This window comes from Miniopterus schreibersii (assembly GCF_964146895.1).
Source record: "Miniopterus schreibersii genome assembly, chromosome: 6".
Taxonomy (NCBI): Eukaryota; Metazoa; Chordata; class Mammalia; order Chiroptera; family Miniopteridae; genus Miniopterus; species Miniopterus schreibersii.
This window is the reverse complement of record NC_138107.1, coordinates 30710829-30732117: the sequence shown is the minus strand read 5'-3', so window position 1 is coordinate 30732117 and position 21289 is coordinate 30710829. Positions and strand designations below refer to the sequence as shown.

The 21289-nt window shown below is 35.2% G+C and overlaps 1 protein-coding gene across 2 annotated transcripts in view; it reads right to left on the bottom strand.

Moving 5' to 3' along the window:
- The window catches only part of SMAP1 (small ArfGAP 1), a 109660-nt gene that overhangs the window by 52248 nt on the left and 36123 nt on the right, over positions 1–21289 (bottom strand). For both annotated transcript variants that reach the window (XM_081139460.1, XM_081139461.1), the window contains exons 3-4: positions 13918–14003; positions 5972–6047 (exon numbers count right to left, since the gene is read on the bottom strand). In XM_081139460.1, coding sequence (XP_080995586.1) covers positions 5972–6047; positions 13918–14003 — 162 coding nt within the window. The remainder of the gene's footprint in view (positions 1–5971; positions 6048–13917; positions 14004–21289) is intronic.

The window sequence follows — 21289 nt, the reverse complement described above, 5'->3', positions numbered from 1 at the left end:
TAACTGTCTTACATAGAGAAACAGGGTCACCTTTAGGCTTTTACTCGTTTAAAATAAAAAAATAATAAGCGCAATAACACACACTGGCAGCACGGAAAAATGTCAACTAAAATCAGAGGAGACAGAAAAACTCGAAAAATCAGACACAAAAACTATAAAGGTAGAGCAATTTGGACTCATTTAATATAGGGATAACAGCCATATGAAGCTTAATAGCCACTCAAGGCATCTCTTTATCAGAGTACAATATTCAAACTGTCCCTCCTTAGAGATCCCCTTAAGTGCCCTAGAACTCCTTAAGTACCTTAGACATAAGATACTTACATTTTTTTATATTTTTATTTTTTTAACCTGGTCTCATCCCCACTATGAAATAAAATCTCTCTCAAAGCACTGGTCACGTCCTCTTTATTTCAGTATCCTAGGGCACTGTGACCAATAAGTAATAAAAAATTATTTGAGTGAATGTTCAATCTATTGCTGAAGACAAAACATGGGATATAACTATATAATGTAATTCTTAGTAATATATAAGATTAGTTACTTGAACACTGATTACCACAAAAGAGGAAGAAATACTTTAAATTTACTAGAATATAAATTTTTTTAAAACCACTAACTTGCTTATAAATGAATAGGTAAAATACATTTTCTCTTGGATTAAATGTGATTTTTGTCAACTTTTCTGAATTTTCATTACATTAATAACATAAACTCAAGAGTATAAAATCATGGGGGAAAACAAGCTGGCGGCACAGGTAACAGCTGCACCCACCGCCTCCCACAACCACATCAAAGTTACAACTAAAATACAGAACCACCATCACTCAGAGCCTCCTGAAATCTGGCTGAACAGAAGCCCTACAACCAGGGAGCTGAAAGAGCATTGAGACCCAGAGGAGGGGTGGAGACGTGGGCGGATCCGGGCTGGACAGAGGAGATACGGCCGAGGGCCCACACCCGGTGCCTCGGGTTAAATCTGGGAGGGAACCTCGGCGGCGGGGGTTTCCCAGAGAAGTGAGGGATCCCAGCCCCATAGCAGGCCCCCAGCCCAGGGCTCCAGGGCCGGGAAGACACGTCCCCACACCTTCGGGCTGTGAAACCAGCGGGGACTGTGGCTGAGGGTCGCAGAGGCTGTGGGAGACCCAGGCTTTCCTCTTAAGGGCCGGCGCATGGACTCACTCAGACGCGCTCCCTCTGAGCCCAGCATCAGGCAGCAGACTGAAAGGACCTGGGACATTTGGGGAGGAACTAACCTGCCTGAAATCCCAGCGAGAGGTGGGGGGGTGGCTTCCTCCCAGGCAGAAGAGCTGGCGGAGGCCACTGCTCCTTTGGGGAGTCCTCCCTGCACACAGCCGGCAGGCAGGCCCCATATTTGAATCACCAGCACCTGACTCACACCCTTGGCCCCGCCCCATGATTCCCGGAGGCCCCGCCCCTCCTTACCTGCAGGCTCATCCAGGCCATTTCCAGTGGCTTTTCTATGCTAGCGGCCTCTGGAGCCTCATGCTTAGGACTTTCCTAAAATCTCTCAAACAAGCAGCAGTGGGCCCCATACACCTTGATACGCCGCCCCAGGCCTGGCACTAATTGCAGCCTGCATTGGCTCATAGCTTGGCCTCTCCTGGACAACGCCAAGCCCAGCACAAGTAGCAGCCAACTACAGTTTGCTGTGTAGCTCATGCTGGGTGGCCCTGGGCAAGGCACTGGCACAGGCTGACTTTGCACCTCCCCGGAGGCCCCAGAGACAGTGCACCTGGTGGTCAGACTCGACCACGCTGGATTATAACCCTACCACATCCACGAGTGACACACTTAAGGGGCCACTTAATGAACACCAAAGCTCCACTGAAGTGAATCCTGCTCCATAGGGGTGTCTCCAGCACAGCTGCTCTTTGGCTGTAGTTGCAGCTGGTCTTCACAGTGACTGGCATGAGGGTCAACTTCTCCCAGGGACGCCAACAGCAACCAAGGCTTAACTACAACAGGACAGTGTACACAGCCCAAAAGGGGAGCACCTACAAGGCCCAGCTCAGGTGACCCGGGAGGCTGAGCCACTGGACCCTACAGGACACCTACTACACAAAGCCACTCTACAAATTCCAGGAGACAGAGCAGCTCTACCTAATATGTAGGAACAAACACCTGGAAGCAGCCAAAATGCGAAGGCAAAGAAACATTTCACAAAGGAAAGAAGAGAAGAAATCACTAGAAGAGGAACTAAATGAAATAAATCCAAGCAAGCTAACAGATACAGAGTTCAGAATTTTGTTTATAAGGATGTTTAAGCAGACTATGAGGGAAATAACTGAGAAAAATCGGTAACATAATAAAGTACCAATTTGAAACGAAGGCTACAGGAACTGAAATGAACAATAATTTATAGGGAATCAACAGTAGACTAGAAGACGCTGAGAATCAAATCAGCAATTTGGAACATGAGGAAACAAAAAACATCCAACCAGAAGAGCAAAAAGAAAAAAGAACCAAGAAATATGAAAATAGTATAAGGAGCCTCTGGGACAACTTCAAGAGGCCCAACATTTGTATTATTGGGGTGCCAGGAGATGAAAGAGACTAAGAAATTGAAAACCTATTTGAAAAAATAATTACAGAAAACTTCCCCTACCTGGAGAAAGAAATTGACTTACAAGTCCAGGAAGCACAGAGGGTCCCAAAGAAGAGGAACCCAAAGAGGCCCACAGCAAGACACACCATAATTAAAAGGCCAAAGGTTAAAGACAAAGAGAGAATCTTAAAAGCAGCAAGAGAAATTAGTTACCTACAAGGGAGCACCCATATGACTGTCAGCTGATTTCTCAATAGAAACTTAGCCAGGCAGAAGGGAGTGGCAAGAAATATTCAAAGTGATGAAAAACATGGAACTACAACCAAGATTGCTCTACCCAGCAAAGCTATCATTTAGAATTGAAGGTCAAATAAAGAGCTTCACAGGTAAGAAAAAGCTAAAGGAGTTCATCACCACCAGACCAGCACTACAGGAAAAGCTGAAGGGTCTTCTTTAAGAAGAAGCTAATGAACCAAAGAATCTGACAAACTAAATAGATCCAGAGATATTGACACATGCAACAGACAATCATATTTCAGAGGAAAGAGGGAAGGGGGGTGGAGGGTGGGAAGAGATTAACCAAAGAAGTTATATGCATATATGCATAACTCATGGACACAGTCAATAACGGGGTGAAGGCCTGGGGAGGGGGTCAATTGGGAGGGGAATGGGACACCTGTAATACTTTCAACAATAAAGATAAATAAAAAAAAAGGGGGGGAAAAAGAGTATAAAATCTTTTACCTTGAAAATTTTTATTTTCAAACCTACAAAAAATGTAAAAAATTGTAGAACAAATAACTCTATAAACTTCACTAATATTCACCAAACCTTAACAGTTTACCATGTTTCTTCTCTCTCTATAGACACACATACTCTCTCTCTTAGCTGCTAGGTTTCACTGAGCCATTTAAAAATGAGTTATAGCCCGGCCAGGCGTGGCTCAGCGGTTGAGCATCAACCTAGGATCCAGGCAATCAGGGTTCGATTCCTGGTCAGGGTACATTCCAGGGTTGCGGGCTCGATCCCCAGTCAGGGGCGTGCAGAAGGCAGCCGATCAATGACTCTCTCATCACTGATGTTTCTATCTCTCTCTCTCTCTCCCTCTCCTTTCCTCTCTCTGAAATCAATAAAGATATATTTAAAGATAAAAAAATAAAATAAATAAAAATGAGTTATACATAGATATAGAAAACATTTTAATGGTTGCCATATAGGAGAGAGATTAAGGGATAAGTGAAAAAGAGAAACAAATTAAGATGTACAAATGGCCAGTTATAAAATCAGTCACAGGGATGTAAAGTATAGCAGAGGGAATAAAGTCAACAATATTGCAATAACTGTGTATGGTGTCAGATGAGTACTAGAATTATTGGGGTAATCACTTTGTAAGTTATATAAATGTCTGATCACTATGTTGTACACCTGAAACTAATAATACTGTACGTCAACTGTAACTGAAAATTTTTTAAAATTAAAAAAAGAGTTAACTCAAAAAAATGGCTCTAGTGATGACACCGATGTTGATGCATGTAAAGACTATGAATAAAGTTATTGCAATATACATGACAGTGGGAGGAAGTATTTTATTTCATCATTAATATAATTTATATACTAGGTTATTTTTAGATGTGTTTATATAACTTAATTACTACATTAATTATTATGAATAGAAAAAATAAATAAAAATGAGTTACAGATATCATGACACTTAATCCTAAACATTGTATTCCATCATACATCTTTAACGAGTGAAGAATTTCTCTTAACTAAGTATAATACCATTATTACACCTGAGAGGGATAAAAAAAATTCCGTAACAGCAGCTATCATTTAAAGATAAAACCATTTCCTATACATTACTACATAAAAATAATTTATAAACTGTTCCATGAAGGAAAAAAATACTATAAATATCTATATAATCACAAAGTTTAGGGGGTAGGGGGAGGCAGAAGAGGGCATGGGGGTATAAATAATGATTGAAGGAGACTTGACTTGGGGAAGTGAACATACAATACAATATAAAGATGTTGTATTATAGAATTGTACACCTGAAACATACATAATTTTATTAACCAATGTCACCCCAATAAATTCAATAAAAACATTTAGGATATTAAAAAGAATGTTTAATGTAAAGCAGTATATTTTACAAAACATACTAAAAGGGTTTCTTAAAAAATCATATGAAAACATATTACTTATATTTTAAAAGTCATTCCTTTTTTCCCCATAATGCTATAAATAAACTTAGTTTTATGGAGATTGTAAACATAATTCTCAATATTGTCAATTTTTACCAATCTTTCCAAAGATTTCTTCTGCATTCATTGTAAATGCAACCCAAACTCTACACACAGGGTATCTTCGCTCCAAAATATACATTAACGATATATTAAAACATTAACAAGATTTTTTCCACGGCCAAAGACAACATATTAAAATATCCTTACTTTGTTAGTATTTAATTTTTTTAGTTTATTGCTTCTCCATATGGACTGAAAAGAAAAACCCAGTTTGCATCTAAAATGAGATGAAAGTATTCTCTCGATTGCTTGACAGATGACTTAACCAATAAGATGCACTAACTTAAAGCTTGCTTATTAATCTAGAAATCAAGGGCGAAAAAAATGATTGCCTCAATATAGACAATTAGTCTTGAACTATAAATTGGGATGAGAAAATAAAATCAGGGGGAAAAACACATAAAAAAACAGAGATACCATATAATGTATTTGATCACTACAGTAAGGTTTCAACTGTTATCAAAAGGATTGATAATAACCAATTAACAGATCCAACAAAGCCCTTAGGGAGGATAAGTCGGCCTTTTTGATTTTTCACAAATTGCCAGAATGCAGTAAAATAATTTTCTCTCCCCCTTTTTTCAATTAGTGGCTTTCTCTTTTTGCAAATTTCATAAAATTAACTTAATTAAATGCCATATAGGCAGTTATTAGACTCTTAGAATATGCTCCTTTCTAAATCAAGAGTGCTGCTTCAGCCCTCGCCAGTTTTGCTCAGTGGTTAGAGCATCAGCCCGTGGAAAGGGGTCTCGGGTTTGATTCCCAGTCAAGGGCACATACCTGGGTTGCAGGATCCTCACCCTGTCTGAGATCATGTGGGAGGCAACTGATCGATGTCTCTCTCTCACATCAATGTTTCTCTCCACCCCCCCCTTCCCACTCTCTGTAAAAATCAGTGAAAAAAAACTTCCCCATGAGGATTAACAAAACAAGAGTTCTGCTTCAGGAGAGCTCATTAACACATGTGACAAAAAATTCCAATATTCAAATTTTACAAAGTATATAGTATATTTTTACAATAAAAATTTGTATGTTAGAAGTTCAAGATCTATTTAACAAACTTAAATTGGTGAGAGATGAAGATTTTACTTACATTTGTAACAGCTATAGCATTTTTATCATAGTATTTCTTCTTTTCGTATTTATCTCTGATGAAAAATTCCACTGCTCTGAAAACAGATAACTTAAGGAAAAGCATGAGCTCAGTGACATGTACACTCCCTTTGATTCATTCCTCTCTACAAAGTTTAAACTCTAAATTCATTTTTCCTACTCCTCAGTCTGTGTTTTCCTCTCACACTATTTCTACAATTAAATTCTATAACCTACTTTTCCTTCTACCAAAAGTCTGTCTCTTTCAGGAAATTTTCCCCAATCAACAAAACCACTAAACCCAATATGGAAAGAAAAGTAACCATGTTTCTCAATTCCATGATACTCCTCAGCTCCACCCCATCTCCGCCAAACTCTAAATTCAATTAAGGTTCATTTTGGATTTTCAGTATTAAGTAAAGAAACTAATACCCACACAGTACCCACAGTGTACCCGACATTATGTGTATGTGTTGTCCATAGTTCTTTCCTTTAGTCCTTCCACAACCCAGTAATGTACATATTATGTCCACATCTTAGTTGAAGAATCAACAACTTGGAAAAATTAAACAATTGAGATTTTACTACTTATGTTTTTTCCCAATATACATGGTTGCTTCTGTCTGAGTGGCAGCCATTTTTTTTTTTAATCTGAGGAATGGAGAAGACAAGCTAAAGCCAAAGTTAGTACTATTTAATTTTCTTAAAGTTGGCTATAAACTAGCCTTTCCTGTTGATCAAGTGAGCTGCTTCTAGAGGGATCTGAGAGTTTAGGGTTATCTGATATAGATGACTTTTCTTGCCACTCAATCACTGCTTTATCATACTGTCGTCCACTAAAATGGAAATTCTTCCATCAAGGATTCTTAACCTTTTAGTACCATGAACCCCAGTTTGCAAAGCCTGTGTACTCCTTTCTGGAATAGTGATTTTTAATGCATAAAATAGACAGAATTACAAAGGAAATTAATTACATTAAAATACAATCTCTGTGGTTCCCCAAGTTAAGACATTATTCAGTTCAAAAGAAAAATTACCTGAAGCAGTAAAACAATACATTTTCAGTCAGTAACTCCATATTAGAAGTTTAAACAGCCTTTTACAGGGACAGTTAAGGCTATAGGTAATAAAAGAGTTGACAGACCACTGTGCAGTGGATATAAGAGTTGAGCTGTTATGAAAGCACTCAAAGGCCTTTCATACCGGCAAGCAAGACAGAAAATCTAAACATTCAGTTTATTAAGTAAGTTGAATGACTGAAAGTTGTTTTTTAAAGATAGTTTTCTATAACCTATGTAAAAGGCACTTTACATTATCTTATTTTCTCCTCTTAACCTACAAGGTAAGTGCCATTTACAACTAAAACTGGGGCACTGAAAGTTTTAAAAGTTCTCTGGGATTCTACAGTATAAAGGAGAGCTGTGATTCGGAACTAGGAATGTATGATATCTACCTTTTCAGAATGTTACTGGTCAACACAAGTTCATTTGTGAATCAGTTAATTTCTGGTAATAATACATGCTTTAAAATCTAAAGAAGAATGTCAAATTTTGAGGGTACTTTCATTTTCAAAGTAGCCTTGGAGACCCTTTCAAGTGTAAGGCGCCAGGGTTGCTAAAAGGCTGCTTATTTAGATATATGAGCATTTTGGCAGCTAATTCAATACTAAAAAATTAACAAATTAACAAGTATGCCAAGATCTTCGTAAAAATGTTATTTTTACATAAATTATTTCACATGTAAATCAGCTAAATGTTAAGTTTGCTAATAATTATAAATCTAAGTTCATATTATATTTTGTTATTTTTCTAACAGAAAAAAATGAAACAATCAAAAAGCTGGATGAATTGAGCAATTTTCATTGTACAGACAAGTTTTATCTCCACAAATGGGAAGAGAAAAAAGAATTTACACTAATGTAATTTTCACTTCAGGTGATATGAAATATATTTGTTTTAAAAAATTATATAAATATTTTTAAAACAGTAACTACATCTACTGTTATATAAGTATTATATAGCACAATGTATACACAGTTTTTAAGAAAATTTTGGGAAATCCAAATTCTTAAAGTATAATTTTTATGTTTAAATATCTGGGAGGAGAATCACACTGATATTCTTCCTTCTTAAAGATAAACAATTTATTTTGGATATTGTTTCAAGTATACTACATATTCAAGCTTGAAAAGATTTCACTACTCTCTTTTATGAAATTATTATGATGAAGAAAAGATCATTGTTTACAACCAAAACATTATTATTATTGATTAAAAACACAGTACATAAAACAACTTAACCAGCAACAGTAAAACTAAAATACTGGAAACTATGATGACATTATAAACACCAAATTTGAAAACAGCAAACACTTTATGTATGCAATTTCTTGGAGAAAAAAACAATACTAACATCTTGTAAATGGTATGTTGCTGTGAATTTTCAGAAGTAACAGATCAGTGAAATCTTACTATATACTTAATGCATTTTATATAAACAATTTAACAATATCTGAGTCTAATTTCTGCTTATAGAAAGCTCTTTCAGAAATTATCAAAGAAGTGCCCTGGCAACTGTGGTTCAGTTGGTTGGAGCATTGTCCCTTACACCAAAAAGTGACAGGTTCAATTCAAGGTCAGGGCACATACCCAGGTTGTGGGTTCAATCTCCGGTCGGGTATGGGAGGCAACTGACTCCCCCCCACATCCTCTCTGTCTCTCCTTTCCCCTCTCTCTCTCAAATTAAAAACATGTCCTGAGGTGAGAATTTTAAAAAATTATCAAAAAGTAAGCAATTTTTAAGAATAACGGACAAAAGTTGTTTTTCAAGAACATAAAAATAAACTAAAATAAAAATAAAGCATTAGGGCAGGAGAACGAACTTAATAGGAGTTTCCTAATTATTAACATAAAACATTACTTTTTTTTCTATCTTCACCCGAGGATGTATTTTCTTGTTTTGAGAGAGAAACATCGATGTGAGAGAGAAACACCAATTTGTTGCCTCTAGTATGTGCTCCAACCATGGATGAAACCTGCAACCTAGGTATCAAAACATTACTTTTTAAAAAGTAATCAAAGCGTACCACAATATGAATTTTTAAAATTCTATGGGAGTCACCTAAGACTGATTTAGAGAACATGTAATGTTCTCATTTGCTCTTAGTTCCTACATGTCTCATAAAGCAAGAATGTATCACATGGTCCTTATATATTTTTGCACAGGTCCCAAAAACAAGCAAACTCTGCATTGTTAATTCACCTGAAGAAACAATATTTTACTCCAGGGATCAGCAAGCTTTTTTACAAAGCAGCCACAGAACTTTCATAAATGAATGGGCATGGCTGTATTCTAATAAATATAATTATAAAATCAGGAGCTGGCTCATGGGCCTGTAGATACTGATTCCTGAATTCTATTCCAATCCTAGAGGGCAAAAAACAGCCAAAGTGGATTTATAGAGTGTCTCCGTGTCTGCAAACTGTCATTATAGCAGCCCCCCTTTACCTGAGGGGTATGCATTCCACAATCCCCAGTGGATGCCTAAAACCGCAGATCATACTGAACCCTACCTAGATACACTATATTTTTTCCATACTTACATACATACATACCTATGGTAAGGTTTAATTTATAAGTTAGGCACAGTAAGTGATTAACAACAACTAATAATAGAACAATATACTGTGATAAAAGGTATGTGAATGTGATCTCTCTACCTCCTTCCTTCCCTCTCTCCTTCCCTCCTTCTTTTTCTCTCTCTGTCTCTCAAAATAGCTGAAATTTTCCATTTACTATTTAGGACCACAGATGACCTTGGGTTACTTGAAACTGCAGAAAGTGAAACCGCAGTTAAGAGAAAACTACAGTATAAACAATTTGATAAATTTTCAAGGGAAACTAATTCCCAAAGAAGATGGGCTCCAATGTATATCCTCATTTCTGGTACGAGTAAGGCCACTTGCTATTTAACTGGCAGTTACTATGACCTTGAAGTTAGCTAATCTACTGATTAGCTATACCTAGATACATGAAAAGAATCATCCTCATCTCACAAAGTTATTGAATTTGGGGGATAATATATATATAAAGCACTTAGCATAGTACCTAACAGTAAGTACTCAATAAATGAAGTTAGCTTTTATTTTTATATAAATTTGCATCTCTGTTTCCTCACCTTTATTTTTATTATTTTTTTTATTTTTAAATATGTCTTTGATTTCAGAGAGGGGAAGGGAGAGGGAGAGAGATAAAAACATCAATGATGAAAGTCGTCATTGATCGGCTGCCTCCTGCATGACCCCGACTGGGGATCGAGCTGCAGCCTGGGCATGTGCCCTGATGACCGGGTATCGAGCCCCGATCGCCTGGATCCTAGGTCAATGCTCAACCGCTGAGCCACGCCCAGCTGAGCTGTTTCCTCACCTTTAAAATAGAGGTAACACTAAGATTCATCTCACAGGATTATTGTAAGAATTAAGCTAGTATATTAAGAACAGTGCAGGGCACATAGTGAGTACTATTTAATTTTTAGCTCTTATCATTAATAAATATATTTTGATAGTCAAATATTTTAAAACATAAGGCCCATGGCAGAGGAAGGAAATGGACAGCAACTACTGTGCTAAGGGCTAAGATGGCTTGCATGCCACAAGTTTAAATAGATAAAAAAAATGAGAAAAAAAGACAAAAGAACCAATAAATTTGGCGATCAGGAAATACCAATATTTATTTTCCAGGTGTCATTTGAGACATATGATTTAGTTATAATGACAGAGTATTCAAGAAAAGAAAAAACAAGAAAAAAGCAACAAAAAAAAGGAATAGAATAGTAATTGTAAGGCATGCAGGGTAGGGCAAAAGCAGGTCTATAGTTGTATGTGAAATGCAGTTTATTCTTGTTATTTATTCTTGCATTACATATTTTTCCATACAAACAACTGTAAACCTACTTTTGCCTACCCCTGTATATTAATATTAATTCAAGTTTAAGTGGTTCATTTGTGATTTAGTAAACAAACAACAAAATACCCCAGAATCTTCTCCATGCCAATAGTTACAAAACATTCAGTACATTATCCTTGTCCTCATCCTCAAAACCAACAAATGGTACTATATATAAGCCTAGAAAATTATTTAACATTACTATGTATTTTATCTTTTAACACGTATTTATTTGTATTTTAAGATTTTTTTCCGTTCTTTAAAGACACCATTTAAAAGACAATTAAATTAATATCTAATCCCAAGAAGAAAATCTTCCAGTTCCAGAGACATACTACTGACAGCAATAAAACATTCAAAAGCTCAAAGGAGAACTGCTGATTAGCTTTGGTGCACAATAGATCTCGTGGAACTGAAGTAATTAAAGTTTTAGATAAGATGAAATATCCTAATAATGTAAAGCTCTATCATTTGTCATGCACTAGTACTTGCAGCCCATAATTAACCACATCCCACATAACAAATTATACTTTCACAGCAGCTTCTGCATAACTTTTGTAATTGTAAAGCTTTCAAAAAGTGACAAATTTTGTTAAGAACACTGTGAGGTCCCATATTATGTGAATTTTACTCAGTTTGGTTCTACTTGCCCCTAGAGATGAGACGACTATATTTAAGTCAATAAAAGTGCAGAGATGTTAGGCTTTTTTAAAAGAGCACTGATCTTTAGAATGATTGATAAAATAAAGGTGACAGGTTTTCTTTCTAGTCTTCCTAATACAACCTCCCAATCACAGTGTTTCGTAATTAAACAAAGAGATAAGAGTGCTATTGCTATAACTAAGGTAAAAAAAAATTTTTAAGGCTATAGCATTACACTAGATATAGAGGCCAGTCTCATGGTCCAAGAGGTATCATCTTATACTGTTATAATTAGTAGTCATCTATTTCAAATTTGTTTAGACAAAATCCCTCTTTCAGCAGTTTCTCTTAAATTATCTTTTTGTGAACAGTAAGAGGCCAATACCTCATATAAATATGACCATAATTTGTAAATGCTTTAGAAGTAGTCACATTTAGTTTGAAAAATCAAGCATTCTTCTTTTTCTAGGGTACAGACTCGTTTCCAGCTACTAAATGGGTATCTCTAAATATGTGTCCAACTCACACCTCAACCTGCCCAAAGTAATGAAGTATGGCTCATTATCTTTCATTTCTAACTCTTAAACTTTCATCTGGTACTGAATTCCACAGAACCTCAGTGAAGCTAGAAAATCTGGGGTCACCTAGTGTTTTTCTTAGAAACAAAGCCAATCTAAAGCTAATCCAACTGCTCCTGCTTTCCCAAATTTCTTTCTGATCTTCCCAACTGCCTGCTTCTCCATTCTCAATGTCACTATTTAATTTATATCTTCTTTAATACTCAGGGCTATCCTAGTATATTCTGTATGGTCTCTCTGACTCCAAGATCTCCTTCAACTAATCTTCCTTGTGGAGAAGCTAATGTTTGCAATGTTTCTCCTGCTTCAAAACCCTTCAAGATTTTTCAAACCCTTCAACCCTTTGGGCCAATGAAATGAGGTCTAAACTGGTCTACACAGTATTAAAAAAACCCTTCATAATTTGGAAAATAAGCTTCTACTGTCACTTAACCCATAAAACTTAAATCCTGTCACATCAAAACCTTAAAGTTTCATGTTTCCTCACACTTTAATACTTCTCACACAATTTTTATGTCTGAAATATACCTCCCATTCTTACCCTAGGATCTTGCTATAATAAAAATAGCCTTGGATACCAGATTGCTAAATTTGAGGGAAGGAGGTGGGGAAGCAGAAACAGAAACAGAACAATTCAAATACAAATACTAATTTTTTTACTATAACTTAAGAGGTTTCTACATAAATATGAAAATATATATAATGACCTGTATCTCATGTGAGAAAATATCTTTTTTTTTTCACTGTTTTAACCACACAAACCGTTTTGGTTCACAAATGGGTAACAAACGACTGATCTTTAAGAAACTACATTTTATTGCCAAAAGTGCAAATGTCACCTTTGGATAGAATCACAAATACCTACAATGAATTAGATAATCTTATTTATAGCAGGACGATTTTGATGAGCTACTTTCTTAAACTTCAATATTAGTTAGAGAAATCCTATAGGATCAAATGTTTACCTTCAACAAATGTGAACAACATCCTAACTAAAATACCTGTGAGAAAATATTCTATTCATTCGGTAGAGCAGATTTGTAAAGTAAACACAGTTGTGCAACCTATGCAAAGATGGAATGTCAGTAGTGAATATTCGCATAAATTACTTCAGTACTTCCACTAAACATGTAATCTGCCATCTAAATGCATGCCTGCCAAACTACTTCACATAAATAGTGAAGAAAATCCCTTTGGAAAAGATTTTTTTAAATACTCAAGATACTCACAAATCAAATCTCTAATAAACAATCTAAAATAAACTGTCTAATCAAGAGTTGGAGATCATAGCCGTGGCCAAGTAGCTCAGCTGGTTAAAAAGTCATCCCCATATGCCACTTCGATCTCCAGTGAGGGCACATACAAGAATCAACCACTTAAATGCAAAAATAAGTGGAACAACAAATCGATCTTTCTTTCCTCTCTCTCTCTCTCACCCTCTCTCTCATCCCCTCTCCCTCCCTCCCTAAAAATCAATAAATAAATTTTTAAAAACTTTTAATGAAAAAAAAAAGAGTTGGAGATCAATCAGGAAGAATAGGTATAATGTTTTATACTTAGTAATAATTAGAGAAAAAAATACTACATAGATCATGTATTACCAGATTCCTAACAAAAATCGACTACATACAAAGCACAGCCTAGGGCAAATCAAGTTGTATCTTCAATGAACAACAGTGTGATAAAGTTCACATCTTTTCACATCTTCCTAAACAGTTAAAATATGAACTGTAAGAATGAATTAATTCTTTACAAACTCACAATAAAAAAATATTAAAGGATACTGATCCGTCTGTGGTCTTCGAAAGTTCTCTGGAAGATTGGCTTCATAGAGTAGTCTTGCTTTAGTATTTCCCATATCCTGCATGCACTATAAAAAAATAATCAAGTATTTTCATTATTCACATGAACATTAAAAAGTAATTCCTATACACACATACATATATACATACGTACACATATATATACAAATACCAGGTAACATTTATTTTTCCAGAAAAATAATTTAAATCACAATTATAAAATTCCTCGTGTTCAAAATAAAAACTTATTTCTAATCCTTCACATTTCTTTCAACATATATGGATCCACAGTTTTCTAATGCCTTTTTCTATGCATACATACAATACCATCTTCATTTATACTCACTATTTCCTAAAAGTGAATTCCTGGGGGTAGTTCATGTGCAGTAATTATTATTGTTTTAAATATACCACTTGAACAATGCTACCATTTATAAGTAATAACTCAAGATCAAATTTTCTTTGTTTTGAGCTTCAAAATACTCTGGGGTGTCATGATTTACAATCAAGATCATCATGGAAAACAGATAAAAGAGAAATAGTGAGTTCTAGGTCAGAAGTCTACAGAAGTGTATTAATTTTTTTTGAGTTAGTAACGTCTTTGAGATTCTGCTTAAAGCTATGCATACTCTCCTTAACAAAAAAAACAAAAAAAAACACACCTGCCCAATGGCCAAATTTTACATACATGTTCAGGAGTTCATAGAACCTTCTCCCTAAAATCTATAAACCCCAAGAGTATTTGATAATCACTTCAACCAGTTTAATTACATTTCAGTCTCATCTATGAGTAAAGACTAGGCAAACAGTACTTCCTGGAAAGTCTATTACATTAGAAACTAAATTAACATTTATAAACAAAACATTATTCTATTATTATTTTACACCATTTACATAGAGCTTGAGTTCCTTAAAATGTTTTAATTGGTAGTAAAATCAGCTTTTATAAGTCCTTTTATTTTTCTGGTTTCCTGGACATACACACCCACATCCTAGAGAAGACAATCCAGATTTAACAGATTACTGGATGCTGACCCTGAGTTGTAGCCCTGAAGGGTACACAGAATTTATTTTCCTTCAAATAAAAAAATAGTGATTTTTCTACCAACTGAGAGCTTTAAGGAATACGAAATACTAATATACACTCACTTATGGATCTCTACTCCACCCCACCTCAACATAAGTATTCTCTCAAAGTAAACGAGATTTTCTAAGTCATTCTTCTAGAGACAATGAGAAAGTGAGTAACAGGGGGCTGGAAAATATAAGGGAATAGTAAACCAAAAAAGAATTAAAGGGTTCTTTTGTTATTTAGCTCTAGAAAAAAAAGAGGCTAAGGTAAAATAAACACAAGCTTCAAAAGTGTATCAGATACTAATAAAATATTATATGTCAACTATAATTTTAAAATATGTTTTTAAAGTATATGAGATAAGAAAGTTTGTATAAAGTAAACTGACAGTAGAAAGTCAGAGGACTCTACTATATCATGAAACATCCTAGCATGAAGTTAGTATGAGTAGAGCTAATATATAATTGTGTGTGGTGGGAGAAGAGTTCAGAAACTTGCAGGATAGCTTATCCTTCCTGAAAAATGAAAAAATGTTTTCCATCTCAAATATTCAAATGATGCTGCATCTTTGTGTCACAGTGGGAATTTGGGAGTATAGATCAAGTTATGTAATCATAAACACATTAAACAATTGGAAAGAATTAGATCTAGAAAAAAATATCTCTTAGTTTGCACAATATATGCAACGAAGCAAAAAGTAACTTAGATACAGCTCACAGAAACTATGAAAGTAAGAAAATTTGAAGTTTCTATCAAGCAAGCAAGAATACATGGAAATATTAACAAAAAAGTTAGTAAGACTAAAAACAGTATCTACTATACATGCCATATCTCATTGATCCTGTTACATTTTTCTTCATATTTTAACATTTATGAAATAGTAATAAATCTTACACTTGATGGCATCTTATGATGAATGTTTTTTATTAGTCTGTAAAATGGAGGTGCATCTTACAATCAGCGATATCTTATATTCAATGAATATGACTATACACATTTTATACAAAATATTCTTTCTTTAATGTAGGTCATTGATACTTTATTTTGACCAAAAAAATATTTAGGAACAAGGCATACATGTACATTATATCAAATTATTTAATGTTGTACTAGGGATGCTACCCATCGAAATTAGGACAACAACAAAAAAAGATGTATAAAAATCTGAAAGGGAATAGTGATGTGAAATAATGTGTTATTTCTACAAGAGACCACTACAAAAAACTGACTGGGTGTAGGTGCACGAGTGTGTGGTTATTAGTTGGGATGGGGAAACAAGGATTCAATGATATCACCGATGTAGAAAAATCATTTTGTAAGAAGGAAGATACTGGTAAGCTCAGATAATTTCTAAAAAGTAGAATAGAGTACAGTTAGAAGGAAGATCAGCAATGAAAAGATCAGTAGAGATAAAAGGTTAAACAATTTGGAGATTAGAACTAGAGAAAATAAATAGGAGCCTACATTTCGAGGAGGTGATAGGAGTATGGTACAAACTACTCCTTAGCTGTTTAGTTTCAGAACACTATAGGCAAGGGCCCTATAGAACACTTATGAAAATTATTCTATTGGCCTTGAAGAGCAAACTGTTGTCTGGTAACCAGCAGAAAATAATGAAAACATCCTAATGACTACAATAATAAACATCAGCTTCAATACTCTACTTTTGTACACTAATACCATATTATTATAAATTGCATGTATAACATATATTATATATATAACGCATATACATATATGGCATTAAAATGCAGTCAGGGTGCATGTGGGAGGCAATCAATTGATGTTTCTCTCCTATATCGATGTTTCTCTCTCCCTTCCTCTCTCTTTCAAAATCAATTTTTAAAAAACCACAAACATATCCTCAGGTAAGGATTAATTTTTTTTAGTTTTTTTTTTTATTGATTTCAGAAAGAGAAAGGGAGAGGGAGAGAGATAGAAACATCAATGATGAGAGAGAATCAACGATCAGCTGCCTCCTGAACACCCTCTTGGGGACTGAGCCCTCAACCCAGGCATGTGCCCTGACAGAGAATCTAACCATGACCTCCAGGTTCATGGGCTGATGCTAAACTGCAGATCCACACCGGCTGGGCAAGGACTAATTTTTTTTTAAAAGGCAGGATTTAGGCATTATTACCCAAATTTGACAGGAACGAAAACTGAAGCTGCAGGATGTTAAATAATAGGGCCAAGATTATTAGATCCTATGAGTTTGGGTTTTTTTAATTGATTTGGGATGGGAGGGGGGAGAGAAACATCAACCAGTTGCCTCCTGCATGCGCCCTGACCAGGGATCAAACCCCGCAACCTGGGTATGTGCCCTGACCAGGAATCAAACCTGACACTTTTTGGTGTATGGGACGATGCTCCAACCAACTGAGCTACACCGGCCAGGGAAGTCTCCATGAGTATTTATCTTTTGATAGAACCAACATCAGCCTGTCAATAGTTTAGATATTTCAGGCTGCATCTAACAAAACTGGAAACTGTGTGCTGCAGGGTTTACAAACACCAGGCTCCTTGCTTTCGAAGCTCACTTTTCATTTTACAGATGAGGGATTGAAGCAGAGATTATATAATTTCTCTCTTTCTCTACTGGGTAATACAATGAATCAGTTACAGGGTTGAGACTAGGATTCAAGTTCCTTCAGTCCCAATCCTTACCGCCATGTACCAACTAGTCAAAAAAAGTATCCAGGAAATGTGAACGTAAAACAGAATACTGTGCCTCCATTATTAAAGTATCATTCCTGTTATTAAAGCATTACTCCTTTTCTTTTAGGTTCTCTCATCAAAAATGCTTTAGAAAAATGCACCGACTGTAAGGAGAATTTTAGTTGCTTATTCTTTGGGACTTATAATTCAGTTTTCCAGAGCTTTGATGAGCAGACTGGTTACCAAAAAAAGGGGGTGGGGGATGATAAAGGCCATATACTTCTTTTAAATAATTTGCCACTTAGGTAGAGCATATTTTAAAGTTAATATTATTTACTATTCCTATTAAATTCAATTTGTCCTATTTTGTATTATATGTTCTTAGAAAGATGAATTTTACATTATACTTTTTGAATGAACCAACTTCATCCAAAATTACCACCATTATAATTGCAAAGGCAGGCTTCACCTGGAAATGGTATAATAAATCACATTTAAGAATCCCCAAACCTACTATTTTTGCTCTAAAAACAACAAAACCTATATTCTAAGAGTTCTAAGTTTTTAATGTTTTACAGAGATTGAAGTAAATTGAGAATTTGAATTTTAATTGGCATGTATTTATTGGAGTTGTGTAATTCAATAAACATACAAAATTTAACTAAACAAAAAAATCAGTAACAAAAAGTAGAAGTAAATGAAAATAGGCAGAATCAATCAAGAGGCAAACAAATGTAAAAGAAAATTTCATTTTTATGTAATAGTACTGTATATGTTTTTTTTAAATCACTGTTTTATGTCAATGGGGCCTCTCCAGTGGGAGGAAAATTGTAAATAAGCAGGACACATAAAGTGTTTTACTGAAGGGGGGGAAAAAAGAGCCTTCTAGTGAATGGGAAGACAAAAGGTAACAGAAACAGATAGAAATAAAATGTGCCCTAGTTTAAATCACTGTCAATATCAGGAAATAATAAGTGATAGGCCACCTGATATTCCAAGTTAATGATTCATTCTTCTGAGAATAAAACATCAATTTTTTTCTTTAATCTTCCACAATCTTGGAAAGCACAGCTCTTTGTGAAATCCAACTAAATGATACAACTACTTCAGGTTATGACTTCTATTTGTCCTAGCCCAAATAAAGCCAAACACAGTTGAGTCCAGTGGCAAGTTCTAAGAACTACGGCTCCTTGGGCCTCCCTTCTCTTTCACCTTCGTACATCCTCCCCTTTATCTCAGTCCCTGCTTCCTATCAGGCCCCTTAACATTTCCTGCACTTTTTCCTTCAGACACTAATAGGTACATGGTTAACAACCATTTACTGTTAAAATAAATTCACACTAATGTATTATTTTGAAAGCTATCTGCATAATTTTCATAAATTTTATGGATGTACTACTAATTTGGCCTTCTAAGTTTACTGCTGCTTTTAAAGACTGAAATAAGTGGATAAAAGTATAGCAGCTACAAAATAAAGAACTGAGATTACCAACTATATTGTTGCAAACGATTAGGTCTATAGCAATTAGATCTTCTAAAAGTCCCAAAGGCAAAATTACAAAACATTAAAATAATCAATAGAATCTTACATATTAGTGTATAACGGAAGGATACTACATGCCTATGTTAAGTCTGGAGGAAGAAAGGTAAAACCATGCAAATCAGTACTCTTCTACCCAAATTTCTGAAGAATGGATGGGGGAAAAGAATCTTACCTCCAGGTTGAAAGATTAATGTGTAAGAATATGAAAACAACTAAAAATGTGTACCACCTGTACATTTGTAGATATGCACAAAATATTTTGGTAAGAATATACAAGAAACTGATAAATATGGTTGTTCCTACTGAGGGAAACTGGATGACTGAGGGACAGAAACTGGAGGGAGACTGCTCACACTGTACCTTTTGTACCCTTGGAAGTTTGTACCATATCCATGTATTTTCAAATCCCCAAAGCAGTAAAATAATTAGAGAAAAACTATATTAATCCTGCATTGTTTCTATCCAGAGGGAACTTAGCCAGGGTATCCAGAGCAAGGAGACCCTCCTCACTGGTATCCTCCACTCCTACTAGAAGAACAAAGTCTTCTGATGATCCAAAAGGTTATAAATCAAATTGCATTAGTACATTTTTATAAATCTCACCCAAGTATACCTTACACTCACAGTATAAATACAGCATTTATTTACCATGTCTTTTCCCAGCATAAGCATCATCCTAAACAAACAGTATTGTTGCTGAAGATTCCATCATTGAAAATTCAATGTATTTGTTTTTGCTTCTTAGAACTTCGATGTATTTGTTTTTGTGTAGGAGAGGAAATACTACTTGCTCTACTACTTTCTATTCATTAAATTTTAGAACGCAGGGAGTAAGATTTCAAACTGCCTTAGCTGAATGTATATTTAGAAAAGAAAAACTCAATTAAAAAGAGAAAAATGAATATTTATAGTCCCTGAATAAATTCTTCATGTCAGTGACTCACCTCTACTACCACTTGAAATTTTCCACAATAGTTCTCTATCTTCCTCTCAAAAGCCACCAGGATTTCTTGCATAGGAGCAAGCTTTTCAGGACTGGTTTCAAGATCTTTTGGATTCCAGCTGCTGGAAAAGAAGGGCCACCATTTTTGGTCTCAGGAACTCTTTGGAAATATTTAATACAGAGTCCATTCCTTCAGTTTTCATAAAATTGTGTTTTAGGGGAGTTGTTCTCTTTCTGTTTTAATTGTTCTTTTTAAGAACAAAGCAAACCACACATTAAAAAATTTTAAATTTTAAATAATAATGTGGAATTAAAGCTACCAGTTTCCGCACTTTTCACAGTATCTAGATATTCTCAGATCTTGATTATCTTCTGCAGCATTTGCTTGTTGCTACAAATTCAGAGAATGCATTGTTTTTTAAGCAATAAAATTAAACATTGTTATGACAAAGATGAAGAAGTTTCACATCGCAGTCTTTTGTCATCTGTACTTACTATGAAATTCAGACCACTAGAATTCTAGGAACAAACTACTACTGTCATCCTAGGTGCTTAAGGTTCAGCTCAGGACTCTTCCCTCTGTCAGTCTTAGTGATTGTAACTCTTCAATATTTCTTGTAGGCTTCCCCTGATAATCTACCAATTACCAGTATTGTAGTTCAAGATCTAGTCACTCAATGCGTAGGGGACTGAGGGAACAAGCCCATCAGATTCACGTTCTTAAAAGGAACATAACATTAAATGTCACTCTTAAACTTACATTTTAAGAGCTCCCTGCTTTGTCCCTGTACTCACCCTCTATCACTCAGGATTGAGACCAAACCAGCCTCTGGCTGCAACTTTCAACCTTTGCCTCCCATGACACACATAACTGCAACTGATGCTCTGGTCGCAGAACACTACCTTACTTTCTCAAATACAACATGCTTCCCCATCTTTCTGCCCAAAAGACCCTCATGTACCATAATATGCTTTTAGAAATTCATAAACAAATGAAACTTACAATAAAAGTAGTATTAAAACATTTTAAAAATATGTTTAAACTTACCATAATATTTATTTTTTAAAAAAAAGGAGCTACTACTTAGTAACTTGCTGAAGATCACACACCATTTATTTAACAAAGCCAAAACCAGAA